The 18,964-nt window shown below is 34.5% G+C and overlaps 1 protein-coding gene across 1 annotated transcript in view; it reads right to left on the reverse strand.

The window, feature by feature from the left end:
• Positions 1 to 5,737, reverse strand: part of LOTGIDRAFT_114606 (hypothetical protein) — a gene marked incomplete at both ends in the record, with an annotated part of 11,670 nt that extends 5,933 nt beyond the window's left edge. The window contains 5 exons of the mRNA XM_009052853.1: positions 888 to 980; positions 1,203 to 1,286; positions 1,857 to 1,915; positions 4,960 to 5,350; positions 5,593 to 5,737. Of these exons, the coding sequence (XP_009051101.1) occupies positions 888 to 980; positions 1,203 to 1,286; positions 1,857 to 1,915; positions 4,960 to 5,350; positions 5,593 to 5,737 (772 nt within the window). The remainder of the gene's footprint in view (positions 1 to 887; positions 981 to 1,202; positions 1,287 to 1,856; positions 1,916 to 4,959; positions 5,351 to 5,592) is intronic.
• Positions 5,738 to 18,964: the final 13,227 nt, after the last annotated feature.

Raw genomic sequence — 18,964 nt, forward strand, 5'->3', positions numbered from 1 at the left:
AAACATGGTTAAAGATAGGATAACATGGCTCAGTTTCTGGAAATTCAAGCGGTAGTTCACATAAAATATCGGGAATATTTGATGTTATAAGTTACTGCTATATTCGGCATAATGTGGTCCACGTATGAATATACTCTCCAAAATACAATAATACTTCTTTTATGTTTAAAGAATGTTTCAATGTTTTACCGCTGCCTGTTTTTAGAAACACCGGACATCATCTAACTCTGATTTCAGAAGATGGTTGGCTGTTATACTATTGAGAACTTGCAACAATCGTCACCTAACAATAGTTATATTCATTGCTATCAACTAAAATAATTTAACCACCAGATCTAAGGGGTTATATTTCCAAGGTTGCAAGCTGATTTCAATTACCGTTTGATAATGATACGTTGCTTTGACCCTGTGATTTAACTAGAATACAGAAGCTGTGGTCGTGTTTCGTCGCCGTGTTGACGAGGCTTTGGTCTAGTAATTTTAAATGTTGACCCACTGTGGGTATGAAAGAATTGAGAAGAGTTAAACGTGATACGGAATGTTTTTAGTTATCAATGAATGAATCTAATTAGAGTATCAATATACGACTATTCAACGTTTTATATCGTATCAAGGTCGTCATATTTCACAAGTACGAAATGAAATAAAATCAGTCGATTGGGATTGGTTGGCAGTCTTATCATCATGACGTGAGTTAAAAACCACAGAGCGAAAATAACAGGAATAAAATTTGATAGAAAAACAAGATCTTGTAAAAGATTCACATAAGGGTTGTGGACTAAAGGGAGAGGTAAAAGTTCGGGTAAAGCTCCCCGTTAACGCTAGGGTTATTTGTCTCATCCGTACGAAATAGCCTTCCTAAATCTAAAGTTGTAGTAAATACTTACTGAGAACGCCCATAGCTAAACCACCTAGAGCTATACCCATAGCATTACCACGTTCTTTATCATCAGGGTATCTTTCAGCTAACATCCCCATGCCTATAATCACAACAACAGCCAACAATTACACATTTACCGGGCATTGTTCAAATACAGAAATCAATTGCACAAGGCAGAAAATGAAGCTATATTTTGGAAATAACCTTTCATAATTACGTGCAAGAATTGTTCAGAATCCAAATCTCCCTTTGGACTATTTTTTCAATGTAATATATTTATCATTTTACTTAAGTTTTTTCCTTGAAAATGATAAAACTGTACCTGCGACACTGGAACAAGATGAACCAATGCCTTGAATAGTACGAGCCACAAATAATACCGTATAACTTTCTCCAAAGGCAAAAACTGAAAATAAAAAGTAGCACCATGGTTTTGAAATACACAACTGACAGTGTATATACATACTATAGACATTATTGGTGTCATCTCAATCATAGAATGGGATGGGGTGGGTGACTGGTTGCAATTTTAAAAGGCTTCATTCCTACACTTTATTACAACTTCAGCTAAGCTGTAACAGCACCATCTGTTTGAGACGCATGCACACATGCGTTGTATTTCTGACGTAGAATTATAATGGAAAACTGTAGCTTCATATATCGCCAGGGTAGCTTCTAATCAATAGAATATCGATGGCTGTTTTGATCTTCAGATTTCTCTATTCATGGATTTGATTGAAAAACGATGTTTTACTTAATCATTTACATATCGGTGTACTATTCGACTTTCATATTTTTACAAAACTGGTAATCAGAGATTAGTCCTCTTGATTATCGAGCCCATATTAGTCGCCGTAATGTTCTATATTTGCAATATTGTAATAGGTTGTACGAATATATCCAGTGAATTGAATACTGCGGTAATGGCGATGTATTGAGTATTACATCTTGAGTCAAAATAAAAAAATATACTTACTAATAGTAGAAACCATCATTATACAAAAACCAGTGAACATTGGTATACTGTATCCTATCCTGGAAAAAAAAATACAAAAATCCCATTGAACATAAGGGCATGTAGGCAAGACAGGACAAAATGTTATCAAAGGCTACGAAAATTTAAAACTAGTTGAAAAGTTATCGATATCTAGGAAGCGCTAGGATAGGTAAGAGACAGCAACTTTTAGAATAGAGTGGAGCCGCGTTTATCTGGTTGCCAATAATCCGGAAACCCCGATATCCCCACGCTTTTTACTGGGAACGAAATATTTGAATCAAATAGGTATCAGGATATAGATAATCAATCAATCTCATCTATATAAAAACAACCCACTTGGTTTCTTTTTCTCCCAATTATTTTTCATCTTAATTGTAATCTAACATGTTTTCTATCAGAGTGTAGTTCTGATGTTATTTTTAAACGAGAAAGGCTAACAGTGGTACGCGTCAGTAAGTTTCAGACTGGTATAAAAGCTATCAGAAGCCAGGTAAGGGTCTGCAATTCCGGACCAAACGTCAAAGCAAAGTAAAAAATAATCGAACCTGGTGTATAAATGTGAAAGAATTAAAATGTTAATCGATCTATAAACGTTATTAAATTAACTTGGCATTGATTATTTTCTATCAAACATCTTGATTCTATCAAACTATTTCCGGTTTCAACCTTTCTGTAAAATATTGCTTAGTTACCGCAGATTTCAGGCCATAATGAATTAAATTCAAATTTCAAAACGTTAAAACTTTTTCTTTATCTTATGACAAAGAGCGTTGTATTTCAACATAAAGACAATTAAAAACAGCAGTTGAAAGAAGACACCAACGGGCAGACAAAAATCTCATATTTTTTTTACATTCGTGGTTTGCAAGGATTCATGGTCTTAAGGTTCAATATTTTTTCTAGCAAATTTTTGCGTTATTGAAGATAGTGCAAGTTTTCTAAATGTACTTCGTAGTGATTTTTGTGGTAGCTTTGCACAGATTTGAAATAATTCTTTAGGTTAGTTTTAGCCATTTCCGTGTAAATGTTTACTACTTTTAAGACTCTCTAAATAAAGCATTGGGACAATAAATGATAAGTATTGGCCTAACTGTGCAATAAATAGGTTTGCATTAACGATTTATAATTCATCGACTTTTCTAACCTCCTTTATTGAAAATCAGTGACGTTTAAAACACGTATCAATAAATCTTATAATAAGCCAAGGGCGACAATTGATCTGTTACGGTAGTACTTCCGGTTTGAGGCTTATTTCTCGGTTGTTAAATTTCAAGTGAAATAAGATTGAGATTTTTAACAAAAGACAGTTTAAAAGTTGATATATTGAGAATATTGCTAAATATAAACTGTAGTCAACTGTAGTCCAGTTAATCGTATCAGTCTAGGCCGTTGCATGTTGGTGGTAAAGCTGAGGAAGGGAGTTTCAGGCTTTAGGGTGAATCTGTCGATCATTTGCAATTTCTCAATGAAGTATTTGTTCCATCCTAGGTCTGTACATTTCAGACAATCAACCCCCCTCCCCCTTCCCTGAAACCTGATTGATATAATGTCTAAGTTAGCGACGACCAATGAGGTTACAAATAGAAAAAAGCCCTTGTCACTGATCTTTTGTAATAATATTCAGGGGATTATAGAAGAACTTACACAAACTGAAACTACATTCTATTGCAGAAAATCTCTGAATAATTTGAAGGGATTGACCGCTTTATTTCTGAAATCAGTTCATTAATAATTGACCGAGATTCATGATAGAATGAACACAATTTTAATACAAAGCTTTGATACTATCTCTTTATCATAATCTAGTTGCTCTTTATATGATAATCGGCCGTTTCCGTCAACATGCGAGTGGTAACGGAAATAAACGAAAATAGTTTGTGAAGTACTCACTTAATGGAATCGTTTAGGCCCGGTCTGGTGGAAATGCTTATTGCAGTAATGGAGATGTATGAGAAATTAATACTGCATTCAAAGTGGAACTTGATGCAATCAATTTTACTTTAAATTCGACATCTAGTTCATCAAACGTTTAACACAAACACAAACCGAACACAAACCGAACAGGTTTAGCTGTATTTACTATCTTATATATCTAATATTTCAGAAGTAGAGCGTAATAGAGATAAATAACAGAGAGATACTGCAGTGAAAAGGGAACTTTTTAAATATTCATCGGTTGGCCAAATCCTGAATGATGGACCATGGGTCGGGAACACTGAGGTTTTTCTTTATTTGCACTTCATCTAAATGAAATATTACCAGAAGTAAGTGTATGATACTTTTCACATACTTAGAATGTTCATGCTTAGCATCGGAGGATTTCGGCGTTAGTGGTTCCTGTAATTCTAGAAATTAAGGAACATCATGATCTGCAATCACTGGATATGGATTGAAATGATGCCACAAGAAGCTGGATTTTTCTGTATTGTAAGTGGGTATTCTGACCGGGAACAGAACGCCTTATAGCAGCCTGTGTAACAGGAGCTCAACAGAATGTAAAAACTCTGCCTTCATAGAGGGTGTAAAGATCCTACAGATTTCAATAAGTCAACTGTTTTTCACCATCATGTACAAATCAGCTCCAAATTTGTTTTATAATATATCTCTACGTGTTTTAATACCGACTATTGATGTTGACAGTAATAGCTCTAACTCACTGACCGATCCTTAGAGGCCTTCGTTATTTACCTTCAATTTGCTGACGTGGCTACAGACACAGATAAAACTAGAGATGAAAATCCCAGGTCTATAGACACGTGGGCAATTAATTAACATATCAGCTGTTGATTGATTGAACTGAAAGAAGTTTTCTGTCCTGTTCAATCCTGTTTTGTGCAAATGAAAACGACAACGACAACTCATTAAGAGTTCTTGGGCAGATTATTGTTATAGTTAAAGGAGTACAAAACTCCGGGGATCAAAATTAAGTTTCCATGCCTCAAAAGAACCCTAAATAGTGTGTAGGCTATTTGATGTTTGATGATTGGGTTTATGGAGATGGGAGAAGGGTCAAATTAGCTTCTGTAACTTCCCCACCCTCCCTTGGTACTCCCTTTGAGATCAAAAATTTCAGAAGACTAACCTGTTTGTTATAAGTCCAATAAATGGATTAGCTATGAGTTGAATAATGGCTTTAGAAGCGAACATTAATCCAACCTGCACATTTTCATCAGCCAACTCTTGGTGGTTATGTCTATGTCTTTCGGTAGTATAGTACAACGTTTCAGTAACGTTATGACCTCCTATAGTTCTATTTTCACAATATTTTTCATTAAAGGGAGCTAATTTTGAGGACACTGGGAATTTAGGTAAATAGGTCACTCCTTTCCACATGTAATGGTCATCACTGGGGCTTAAACTGTCGTTAAAACAGACTATTTCATAACTCGGTGCTTTGTAAACTGTCACATTTTTAGACACATTTAAAGTTGGAAATGGATTCAGCTTTCGTAGAAAATTTGGCACAACTGGGACTGAAAAGGAAAAAACAGATGATAAATATGAAAAAATTGCCAGTGGTAAACGTGGACCAACTTTTATTCGTTAGATTGGAACATAACCAAAAAAATATCGGCTTCAAAATAGAAAAGATAGTATAAGAAGGATACGTTCCCGTAGAGGACATTTTAAAAATTATTTACAGCAAATAAATGATATATATTATGATGAGACGAAATGAAAAAAAGTTTTTGTGAATTTAAAAAAAATGACTTACCAACAACGGTTAATAACATATTATCTAAAAATAAGGCTATAAAGACTATGATTAATATCAGCTTTCTCGATTCCCGACATCTGGTCACACAACCTGAACACCCATTGGTGAACAAATCTTTTATAGGTTTCGGAAACTGAGTCATCTTTCAACTTCTCATCTGAAATGGACAATAGGAAAAATATATACTCTCTGGCCTGGGTTTAGTTCGAAAATTGTACATCCGGGTTAATCTAAAAAAAATGGATTACTGTCCGGTTACAATGAGATGCTTATAACCTTTTTAAATCATCACATCTGTATCATCATCTTTATTCATCATTCATCATCATCATCATCATCATCATCTTTCATCATTCATCATTCATCATTCTTAGCATTGAATATAACGTCTTACAATACAGATAGGAAGCACGTGATAAAGGTTATGGTAAAAAGCAACGAAATAGTAAACCGAAGAGAAGAGCAGTGATTTCGATTCCACTTGTTGAAGAATTATTTATGTAGGTTATACGTTGTCCTACATTCAAAAGAAAAACGTTTTGAAGCTGTTTGTTTTTTTTTTGAGCGAAACGCACCATATCAACAGGTAACTGAAGAAATTACAAAACTTTTTCTGGAAACATTGTAATAAAAATTGAACGCGGAAGGGTTTAGGTTGTGTCAACTGTATGTTTTTGTTGTTAAATACAGTCTGTGTCTTTCGTGAGGGTATTTCCAGTTGAGACAATTGGATGGCTGGTTTAGAAAAGACTAATCCAAATTAGGTTGGGTGTATGACCCAGTTATTATATCACATGCTTGTTAAAGCCTGTTAATATTATATGATAGAGTCGCCATGCTGTCCAGTGAGTTTTATGATAATCAATAGTGATCTCGTGATTAAAACCAATAACCGTATTATTATATTAGTATAATTAGATATCATTAAGATCTATGGCGTTCACAAGGAGTGGGATGCTCTATTTCCTTCCACACGACATACATAAAAAAAAAGCACTAACGATCCGAACTGCAAAAACGAAATCCAAACAACATACTGGCAAAACATTGGTTCCAGCTAATGAATGAATTTTTCACATGAGGAAGAATATCAATCATAAAATTTGATGAGGAAGTACACGTATAACAAACACAGAAAGTGACAGCTAGCCAAAGGAGTCACAGAAGGTGGGTGGGGAGTGAATTGTGTACGGGGGTTAAAATATTAGACTCAACATTTCAATATAGTATACATTAAAACACAGCCGGGCGATTGTAGTGTGGTGATCTGAGATGTAGACAGCAAAACGTGTCTATGAAAATGAAAAATACAAAAAATAAACATATTAAAAGACGAAACCATCAAGCAATCTGTTTCTGGTTATTAAACAATCAGTTGTCGTTCATATCCTATCTTGTACAAGTGATATCACAAGGGTCTCGGTGTGATAAAGTACTTCCCCATTTTAAAAGCAATTCCTTGTTTAAATTAATATTGCTCAATGACATTAATTTTCAAATTGTGTTGTTGGTTGTCGATATGGTATTACAAGGCTTGGCATTTTCCCTGCCATGAAATAAAAACACTCAAAACTTCGTGCACATGAACATAATCTTATTGAAATGCAAGAACAAAAGATGTAACGGGTTGTTTTGTTTACAAATATTGCCTCTCCCAGCTTTAACTTCCGTTCTGAAACTTATTCGGTAAACAAAATTATTGAATTTTTGAAATATATTAGATGATATAGTAAATCATAAAAAATAGGTTGATTGTAGCAACTTGCATCTGATATACATCAAGGAAGCCATGGGAAACTTCGGAAGCTAAGAACGAAAATTTTGACAGTCGACCCATATCATCACAATATTGATATTGAAGTCAATTTATTCGAGGTTGTGAAGTATATACTACGCCCCCACCCCTCCCATTTAAAATTATGAGGTCTCTGTCTCTTATGATTTCTACGTCACTAACAACCGATCACACTCATACGAAGAATGATAGTGGTATAATGGCAGATGCTCGGAAGGTGTAAGGATGTATTCGTGTGACACACCATCTGTCCAAAATATGTCATCTTGACATTTTCCAGATATGCGCAATGATTACCATATCATACTGTATGAAACAGCGGACCATTATCAATGAGCTGTGTGTATTTTTGGTTTAAAATAAATTGTGTGTTAATGATTGTGAATCAGATCGATTAGGAACTACTTGATACAATGACAGTACTGATAGAACCTTGTCCTTGTCTCTAGTGGCAATCCGAGATCATTATTCCTGATAGATAAGTCCGAAATTCAGGAAAATAACCTGATCAACTATAATGAAATTTTGAACAGGAAGTCCGAAATACCAGATAATATAATTTGATCCCAACGGAATAAAGTTTTACGTTATTCGGCTTTGCAATTGAATAATGTGATTTTATGGGACTTATAATGTTGGTGTTATCCCCCCTTGTTATCTAGCTGATGATTTGATATTGTAATAATGAAATGAAATGAAATGAACATTCACTTTCTTCTGGTGTGTATCTTATCGAAACGTCGTGCTGCTTTACAAGGTAACGATGATGACTGTAGCACACTGAAACAAGGTACACCTTTGACTACCATGATTAGCAGTTGAAGTCTACGCCAGATACGAATAGGGCAGTAGTCTCGGACTATCTACGAATTACAATTTAACTGTAAATCGATGTTTGAGACTACAGTTGTGGTTAAAATCAGTTTATTTACCATTTCCTACAATAGATCAATTAGACTCCATTTTATTTTCGCCATAAAAGGCGTAAAATCGCTTCAGTTTTAATCCGATCGTTAGCATTGATATTTCTACTTCGTCATATATCCAAACATATTTCGGAAATAATAGCTTGGTTTTCAAATATTATTGTTAACAATTAAATGCATTAAATGATTTATTTGCAGAGTATTTTCATTCTATGAAATATTATGCGATATCAATTAATTTGTTATTTGAAGTAATCATGGATTCCTTAGTACATGCTTCAATGCAATTCATACGTATTCTATGACTGAAAAGCTACCTGAAAAACACGTTATGGAAACCTTGAAAATGAAATTTTAAAAAAAAGGTATAAGGTTGTATACACCAATCCTCAATTAAAATTTGCGTTGAAGGAAAAAAGAAAAAATAAATTATTGTCTGAGCAATTTAAAAAGGAATAGGAAAGGACTAGGAAAACCAGCCTGAAAATAGTACTGAGAGTTAGAATGGCTTTGTGTTGATAAAAATATGCTCTTTTGTAAGTTTACATTGAAAAGAAACTCATTTCCCTTCAAGACATTTCAACCCCCAAAAGTCTCAAATTTTGGCTGAAAATGGGCCTCTGTAAAAGCAGATTTTGAAGACATAATGTGTGCTTATGTGTATATTTTCATCAAAGCAAAGACATTTTAATATTAACAGTACTATTTTTCTATTCCAATTCTCATAAAATATAATAGAAAAAATTCAAAAAAACCTTTTGTTTTGCTCGGACAATACCATATTTGAACTCGGTTCAGTATGGATGTGACTGTACCTTCAACCTCAGATTAGTGATGCATGACCAGATGAAAATTAATATGAAGATTGAGCCCCATGTGTGTGCTTAATTGTTTACAACAGTAACCACCTATTGTAGAAATTTGTTTGCATTCTTACGATTATGACTTCCATTGTAAAAACTCAAAAACGTTAGTCTTTCCGCCGGTGACACTCATGGCCTTTTTAATTTTGCCATGTTTGTTTAATGGATTTCGCTTGGATTTTTTACTGTTAATATTCTTAAATCATATAAAATGATATGGTGTTTATGTCCTACTTCACTGCACCTAATTGGACTAATAATGACGCGCAACATACTGCCGTGTGCGATGGTAGGAAATTTAGCCCGGACAGCGACATAAGGCTACTCTTTTTTAATTTCCATCTGTGATCTAGGAGCAAAGCCTGTAGCACACGAGGCGTCGGTTATTGTCTCATCCAACCGATGTAAATATATTGAGGGGCCTAGTTTTGTTATCTATTGATTGCCACAATGACATGGCGACTGCCAGATTGTTCAAGACGATTATATTCTGATTTATTTTCTCATTAAAATAAAGCCTGTAAATGTAGTTTTTATTCTAATTTCATTCTCTAATCATTAAAATCTACTTTGATCGACGGCTGAAGACATTCCTTGACTTGTAGCTAGTATCTGCCTGTAGAATGACGATTCGAGGAATGTTGCCGACATCTATTGTAATATGTAAGATTGTAATATACTCCAAGTTGCACAATTGAGTGTTAAAATGGAAACTTCGAGGCCTCTGTTGAATACTCATTAGCATATTGCCCTGATTCCCAACCTAGAGTGTTTTCACCCCCTGGGAGTGTGGGACTAGGGTGTCAGGGGTGTGGCCAATTGGTGTAGGAGAAGAATTTATTTTGAGTAGAGAGAGTACCTCTCATCATCACATGCTAGAAATGTGGATGATACAAATTTTTGGGGTGTGAATGGTCCATGTGATTGCTCTGGGGGTGTGAAGGGTGAAATAGATTGAGAACCACTAGCATAGTGCGTACCGTACTCTTGTGAACGAAATTACATCTCGTTTAAGATATTGGCGTCAAGAATATGACCGTTGTTGAGGAATTTCAACAGTTCTCAAACTGCGCTCCATAGACTTCGGAACTACAGCGAAAGCAATTATAGCTTTAGAACTTAAAATGATTGTCAGAGTCGCTGAAACTTCAACCAGCGTCCCTGAGCAGTAGTCTTTACCTTTCCCAGTTTTCAACTTCGACCATAATGCTTGATTTAGTGAAGAGTAATTCGTTCAAGACCTGTACTCTAATAGAAAATATTTCCTCTCGAGGACGTAAATATGTACAAGTGGAAGCGAAATTAGATTTTAAGAGGACTTAACTTAACAATTTTATTGTTGGCCTTGCTAGAGGGGATTACTCTACAGATGCTGGCGACTGAACTCGGTATAGAAGCCACCTACTTGAGAAATATAAAGTTATGGCAGCCCAGACACAGCGGATATGACATTCTCATACATCCTTTAATAACTTGCCTTATTAATGAATATTAAATAGAGAAGATTTGAATTATTTATAAGAGTAATAACTCTGTTATTGTCAATTTAATACAAGAAATGACAAACATTTTAGACGAAAGATTCCTCGTCTATTGTTTTATTAATAAGAATAATAGATTAGAAGTCTAAACGGAGAACAACCGGATGTCCATCAGAAGGTCGTCGTTATAATACTCAGTTTGCAACGTCAGCAATCTCAAAATGCAGATGCAGTCGTTTCGTTTCGAGTTTTTGGGGTATTTTTTTTTTTGCAGGTTACTAAACATAACACCCATAACCTGATAGACCTCCAGGGGTCATGGTCCACCATTTTCGTTCCGTGGAGGTCCAAATGTTGCTTTTATAACATCATATTTTCTATCAGAATAGTTGCTATTTTCGTCAATAAATCTCTCATACAGTATTCTTATAGTTCAATAATTTCCTCCTTAAAAACCAATCAGATATCGATACAGTAGGCGTATCACTTGACTGCCTCCGGCTCAACTCGGATTCTTTGAAAATATGCTCAAGATATGAACATAACTTCTCAATTAGCAGTATTTAATTAAGTTTGCTAATTATTGGTAATCGATGTTAATACAATCATATTTATTGGGATATCCTATCAATCTCTACAGTTATTAGTTATTTAAATTACTTCGAAAATAAACCACTATAAAACCATTTCATATTTCTTTTTTCATGCTGATTTTTTTCAATTGACTGAAGCACATTGACGTCAATAGAAAAACAATATAGCTTTGATGTGATGTGAAAAAGATACGAAGCATGTTGAAAGTACAAAAAGTGAAATGAAATGAAATTAAATGGAGTTTTACGTCCTACTTTTCTGCAAATTATTGGGCTAATAGAAACTGGACAAAAAGTCAATTCAAAAATTGAGTATTGAAAGTGAATTTTGTTTTGTTTTACTAATGTCGGCTAATTGGATAAACCAAACCAAGCAGATCAACCTTTTGAGGAAGGGCTATAACACAGTCGGCTAGAGCATTGGAATTTGACATCATTTCGTTCGTTACACCGAACAAATGGTGTTCATAGGTACTGATCTTGCTCGGCGTGTGAAAGTTTGGAGACCTTGACTAAATTAGTCATCTTTCCCCGATTATCATGTCGACCCAGCTGTAAATGGGTATTGATAATCAGGGAAAGATCAATGCCAAGAGGTTTGCAACTAGGCCAGCCAGTAGACAAGATCCTTGTGAACCTTAATTGTTATCTATGTAAAAAAAAGGTGGTTTATTTCTTTCCTTCTTCTTTTCTTTTGAAATGGCATCCATTAATGATATAAATCTACATATGACAGTATTGGAACGGCCAGGAATGACATTTACTCGGGGAATAAAGAAGATTTCCCAATCTATTTGCAATTATATTACTTCTGTAATCTGTGTGATAGTTCACCATGTAATGTAGAGAGTTGTACCGCCCGATAATCATCATTACTTGGAATTTGTTTTATGTGATTGCATGTCGAAATCACAAGGCCTCCTATCGATCAAAACTCACAAAATTGACGAACACGCAAATCGTTGGCGGTGAATATTTAACGGATATAACAATAATATGACTTGAATTAATGGACGCTTAATTCTTGAATTGGTAAAACAATAATTGGTTCATGGTTTTATTAGTCTTTATCATCCAGACGCTTGTAATATGAGCGTCAATAACAGCTTATCGGGATAATCGCGACTGTTATTTTATTAGAATTCTGATTGGTCAAATAACACTAGGTGAACAATATAAAATAATTGTTATGACTCGCGTTAGTAGCCTCAACAATGAATGTCTTCAGTAACTTGATGATAGGATCTATCGGTATGTTGACACGTGATTGGTGTGAGGGCGTCTACCGACTGGAGACCATCTTGTTAGTCATGACTGCGATCAAATCCTACCAAAGTGAAAATTGAATGGCGAACACACTTACTCATCATATAAAAGAGCTCACAATAAATACAAATCGAAAATGACTACGAGCTAATTTCACTCTGCCAGATTACGACCAATGGAACCTTTTCGAAACGTCGCGTTTAAGAAATAAAGCTATTGTTATCCATAAAGACTCATATTTTATTCGTGTCGAGCACTAAATGCATATCAAATAGTATGCCCAGCTAAATTGCCTGATACATACTGCATTATTTTTTGTCCATCTTCATCTGCTAAATCACGAACAGTAGTTAGTACACCTCAGCATGATCCAACACAAGAGCAGTGCATTTCAAATGCATTCATTTCATTTTTTCACCAATCGTAATGATATCATTACAAGTTACAATAGTTTGCAATTTCTCAAATTCCCAGAGAGGACGAGCTATTTTGAATAAATATTGTGTCATATGGTCTGAAGGACGTTTAAAATGTTAAAGCCTTCGATCAATAATTTGTGACCACTACCCGATACTGGTATATACATTATATCATTATTTTGCCATTTACTCAATTAAGAAAATATTATACCGGAAATGACCCTTTCCATTAACCTTAAGTAGAAGCGGAAACGGAAGTCAGACAGGTAGACGCCATAATAAATGACCTATCGTGACGAGGCTTCTGTTTGTGGACGAACTAGGCAGTGTTGTTTCTTGCCATGCTTAGGACAATGCTTCGAATTATTGTATTAAAAATAAAAATGAAGATAACTTCAGCAGTATGTGATGTGCTGCTCACTCTTCGGTTAGGTATCAATTAAGGATGAAGCATCTGGGTGAAGTGGTCTACGCTGCTATCAAATTCAGTTGGGTGTATTCCCTTTATAAAGATTCGAACTCATAGCAACTATTTAATATACTGGTGATGTAAACAATCGGTCTGATTGATGATTTGATACATCAATATAGAGTCAGTGCAAATATACTTTTACAGTTGTGAAGAATCGAACCCTCAGTGCACTATTTAATAAGCTTGTGAGAATCCGGCCAATTATTGACTTGATGCATCACTACGTAGTCAGTAAATATGCTTTTCATGATGGTCCATAACGACAAAATACCAATACATCGTTCTACAATGGAGAACAATTCAACCTTTTTGACCTACTAAAAGCAAATGAAGCGATTCATACAGAGAGATGAAATCGGTTGGAATATTGCTCTTTCAAAGAACACGACAATGGCTTGCTTCTCATTAACTAAAGTCAACAGTAGTTGAGTATTGTTTGAAGTAGAAACCATTGTCTTTCAATAACTTGATGAGAATTTTATCATTCCCTTAGAGGAGGCTGATAATGCTGACATTTTTTTCAACGTTTGTACTCCTTCTAAACATTGATTTATCTATTTTAGGCTTCATCGTAAGAGTTGTACATGTGTACAATCAGTTCAATTGTTGCTTCCACAAGAACATGCCTATACCCTTCTCCGATAAAACAATTAATTTCTAAAGCCAAGACGATAAAGCAAACAAAACAAGTCAATGCTAATTTTTGATGTGAAATTATACAATTTGTACGAATTCGTTAATGACAAAAAAAACATCAAACATTGTGGCACTCGAAATAGCCAGACACTTCTAGACACCTGATATCACTTCAAATAATGAAATACTTACTCACTTATGATTGATATACTTCCTCATGTGAAAAGTACACAAGTTGCTACCAATAATTCAACAATAAGTTGATTAGATTTCGGGTTTCGTTATTTGGTTTATTTATCGCGATATGCAATATGTATGTGTAGCATACGGATTCCTATAGTGAATTTACAATGGAATACGGAACTTTACAATTCTGTGTTGACTATAGCAAGAGTGGAATGTTTGCAACGGAATCACACCCATCAGCTACTATCTACAAGGTCGATATTATATTTTCAAGCAGCCTTGTCTCATAAGCAAATTTGACTTACGTCCAGGGTATTGGCATTTACCAGGAAACATCAAATGCGTTTGCAAATATTAAGATACAACAATAAATTCTTCGACCAATTCAAATATCGATAAATATAGATTGCACGTATATTTTATTGTCACATTTAGTTTCCTAAAATTCTAAGATTTGAAATCGCTCACAAATCAGGAAAAATGACCAATGAAGACACACTGTGAAATCATGCCAGGTTTATATACATCGATAGAGATATGGACAAACCCACTACAGACCCAATAGATTTCAATTCATTTCACAATATGCAGTACAGTAGTCGCAATGTTTACTCGAGTTGGCACTATATTATGATTTGAGCCATGATACCATTACCAACCCGAGCCTTATTCAAATATTTAACATTTCATCCTTCATCAACATTCATATATATCATTACATAGCTTCCTTGGTTACTATCAACATTGAGAGAGTCGAGTTCCTGACTGTGGAGGACGTTTGATTAACTTCACTTTTAGTCCACCTACATTTATTATAGATTAGCAATACATGGTGCTAGGTAGTAGGGGGGTGGGCCGAGCCAACATTGGAAGCATTGGCACAGGCATCAGAATTATTATTCTATGGTTTTCATTAGGTAAAATGGATAAACGGACAAGCAGCCATCTAGTACTTCCATTCTAAGCAAGAAATCGCTAGATACGGGGCATTTCTTTCGTAGTAGAATAACAAAATTTAGTATAAAAAATAGGAAATAGAATGAAACAAATCAAAAATTAATCGATTAAATGAAATGAATTGAGTTTTTCGCCCTTCGTGAATAATAGATTAAAAGGTAGTAAAAGGTTGTATAACTAGAAACAGAAAATATTTTTTTTGTTCTAATATCTACCATTTATTTTGAAATCAAAGTCGTCTGCAGTAGGGTGTCAAAAATTGCGTCAACTGATCACTTATATGACATCCCAGTGATGGAATTTCCTCTATGACATTACAGTAATGGTGTCAAGCAGGAATTTACTCCAAGACTCTCCTCGTATTCTCCAATAACATTTGTTTTTGACATTTAATACTCTGTTATAATGCTCTGACTTACTCTATCTAATGCTAATTGACAATAAAGAATAGTCTAAGCTCTTCGAGTGGCCGATGTTTTTGATGTTACTAACCAAGACGTTGCATGATTGAGAGCACAAAGAAGATCGATTAGATGTCAGCAAAAGGCAATAAAATAGATTTGTTAATCTTGTATCAATATTGTGGACATGCTTCGCTGACCCTCATAAACAGGAAAAAGAATGGAATGGACTTGATGGACGGTAGAGTAAACTACTCTGAAAGGGCTAGGCCGACAATCGCGTTTCAATGAATCATTAGAAGGAAGGGCCAAAAAATGTCAGGTAGTTGCGCCAGGAGGTGTTTTGTGGGGCGGGGGTGATGGGTGACTGACGGACGGTACATCATGGTTGGTTAACAAAAGGCTGATCAGCAGTACCCAGGAGCCGAGGTTATTTTAGATCACCTATATGTCGGATGGTTGCACCAGGGGGTGGTTTGTGAAGTTTTGATGGGTGACATGAAGGTTAACAGCAATACATAGGAATTGGTTGAACGGTCCAATCTGTCTCCATGGTCAGACTCATTGGATGATTGAAAAGGCTTGGTAGGTTAACAATCCTTTTTGAAGGGTCCTAGACCATGGCTGGAATTATCTGAAGGATGTTGAAAGGGTCTAGAATTTTAGTTCAGGTCAAGTTAACACTCCCAAACCACGACCCAAGTCTACTCTCTCTCAACCAACTATACTTGGAAATATTGAATCATGCCATAGCCAGTGCTTTAGAGACTCCCCTCGTTGTCAATTCTGAACACTGTCCTTCTACAACAAGGAAGTGTGCGTCCCGAGACTATGACGGTTGTAATTAGGTCGCCAGCTAATCAATGTAACCAGTCAATTGAGAATGATGTTTGTAGACATTTCATGCCGTTGTAAAGATTTACGTGTTTTACCTTTATCAGACATCTTGGTTACATTATAAAACATGACAGTGTTTCTAGATAGGAAATTTATTACATATTGAAGCATGGAATAATAAAAAAACAAGTACTAACGATCCGAACAGCAAAACGAAACCTCAACTTGAGTTAAAATATTTCAGTGTTTCTGGATTGTAAACTTATTGCAAATTGAAGCATGGAAATTACGTTTGATCATTGCAAATTTTCTAAATTTTTTGTTTGTAATATTGTTATATATTATAGAGCTCGTGTACTTTACAGATACTTGAGTTATTTAACCACTGTTTCCACACCAGCTGCCCGGATGATTATATTTCATTAGAAACACTCCCCATTAGCATGTGATGAGCTCTTGTTAATTAACAGATAGGGCTATGAAACAGTCAAGACATATAGACATATACAAACAAAAATGTCTGATAACGATCAGTTTTGTTTTTAGTTTTGACCAAACAAAAATAACATAAACAGTTTTGTTAGTTTTGAACAAATAAATATATCATATAAAGATAGTTTAACCGAAAAAAAATGTCTTCTGAAAAATTTGTTTTGTTTTTAGTTTTCACCGAAACAAATATGTCTAAAAATTTGTTTTGTTTTAATTTTTGCCAATCAAATATGTTTTGTTTTTGCTTTAACCTAGCAATCAAATTTGCCTTATAAAAATTTGATTTGATTTTAGTTTTTTGACCGAATCAAATATGTGTCAAAATTTGTTTTGTTTTAATTTTTACCAATCCAATATGTTTTATAAAAATTTGTTTTGTTTTTAGTTTTGACCGAAACAAACATGTCTAAAAATTTGTTTTGTTTTTGTTTTGACCGAATCAAATATGTCTAAAATTTTGTTTTATTTTCAGTTTTGGTCCAATAAACACATAGACATAATTAGCAGGCATAATAACTGTTTTACTTCGGCCATAACCCTTTTGTGATACGGACCAAAATATATGTTTTATAAATATAAGTTTTGTTTTTAGTTTTGACCACACCAACAAATACAATAGTACAGCAAGTGGTATATAAAGTGGCTGAATTACCGTGAAAGTTTGAATATGAGTGCCTATCGATTGATAATATTATTAATATTTGATGTTATTAACAGGTACCTAGCAGGTTATTGTTAGCTTTATCTGACAATTATCTCATCATATTATAAACTTCAACAATCAATACTCATATTCTCTATTGCTTCGTCACAAGTACTGGAGTTTTACATCCTACTTCTTTCCTTAACATTTTTTATTTTGTGCTAATGAAGACATACCTCAATACAGTTGACCAGTTTTGCTGAAACGGAAGTATTTTTATTATTTTATTAGACATTTTCGACTTGATTTACGGACAACATTCTATCTTTTAGTCAAAGGATTGGGGAGGGTTGGGGTTGACTTGAATGTATATCAAAATTTGGTTTTTCAAACAAGATTAATATTTTAAGATTTTCTATATATCACAGAGTATCTTAAATTGACGAATCGTCATTTTAACATTTAAACGCCCAGCTACAAAATTCCAGTTTCTGAGAATAAAGCATAATTGGTCAAAAAAAATGGCCTACCAATCCCTTAATTTACTTGGCCCATACTCGCACTTTAATGTATTTTCTGTCTACTACCCAATTAATATTTTGCTGCTTGTCATAAATAAAACTCTAGGAAAACCCTATCCCTTTCTTAACTATCATAAAAACCCTCTATCGTGTTTTATCTTTAACGTAAATGCATATGGCTTATAGAAAGAAATAGTTTGCCACAATCAAAAGGAAAACAACATCAACCAATAACAGATTGAGTAATATTATATATATGGTAATTAAAGATGCTATCATATTGGACTATACAAACTCATTCATTGTCTTTAGGATTAACAGCATACATTATTCATTTAATTAGCCCCAATATAAACCTGGTATTTATATCACGGTTCCTTTATCAGATTTATTGTGAATATTAAATCCTTTTCTCAATTAAAAACCAAAAATACCGCCTTAAAGGGATTGTTAAGATATTTTTTAAAATCATTTGTATCAGGGATATTCTTGGCTTCTTATTTCACCATTCCGAGTTTCAATCAGATATATGTGGATGTTGCCACGGTTGAGTCACGTAACGTGCTCAAGGGCAGATAACCGAGTATGTTCTATGATTTAATTAGAACTGTTTGACCTATGATAATCTCGTGACTGGGACAATTTCCTGGTAAATGGTGAAACAATAAAAGACGAACTGAATATTAGAGTCAATTGTTGATCAGTTTCTGCCTCTAATTCTAGCATATCTCTTTGATTTTCAGGGCGCGGGTCACGTAAATATAGGTCATTTTGATAGAAAATTTATACGCCACCACAGGCATCTGTTTCTATCAATAGTCGACTCTCTCTATAATAGTATATATAGATGAAGGTGAATAACGCTTGTCACAACCACCTCC

The sequence above is a fragment of the Lottia gigantea genome (assembly GCF_000327385.1).
Source record: "Lottia gigantea unplaced genomic scaffold LOTGIsca_19, whole genome shotgun sequence".
NCBI classification, from domain to species: domain Eukaryota; kingdom Metazoa; phylum Mollusca; class Gastropoda; family Lottiidae; genus Lottia; species Lottia gigantea.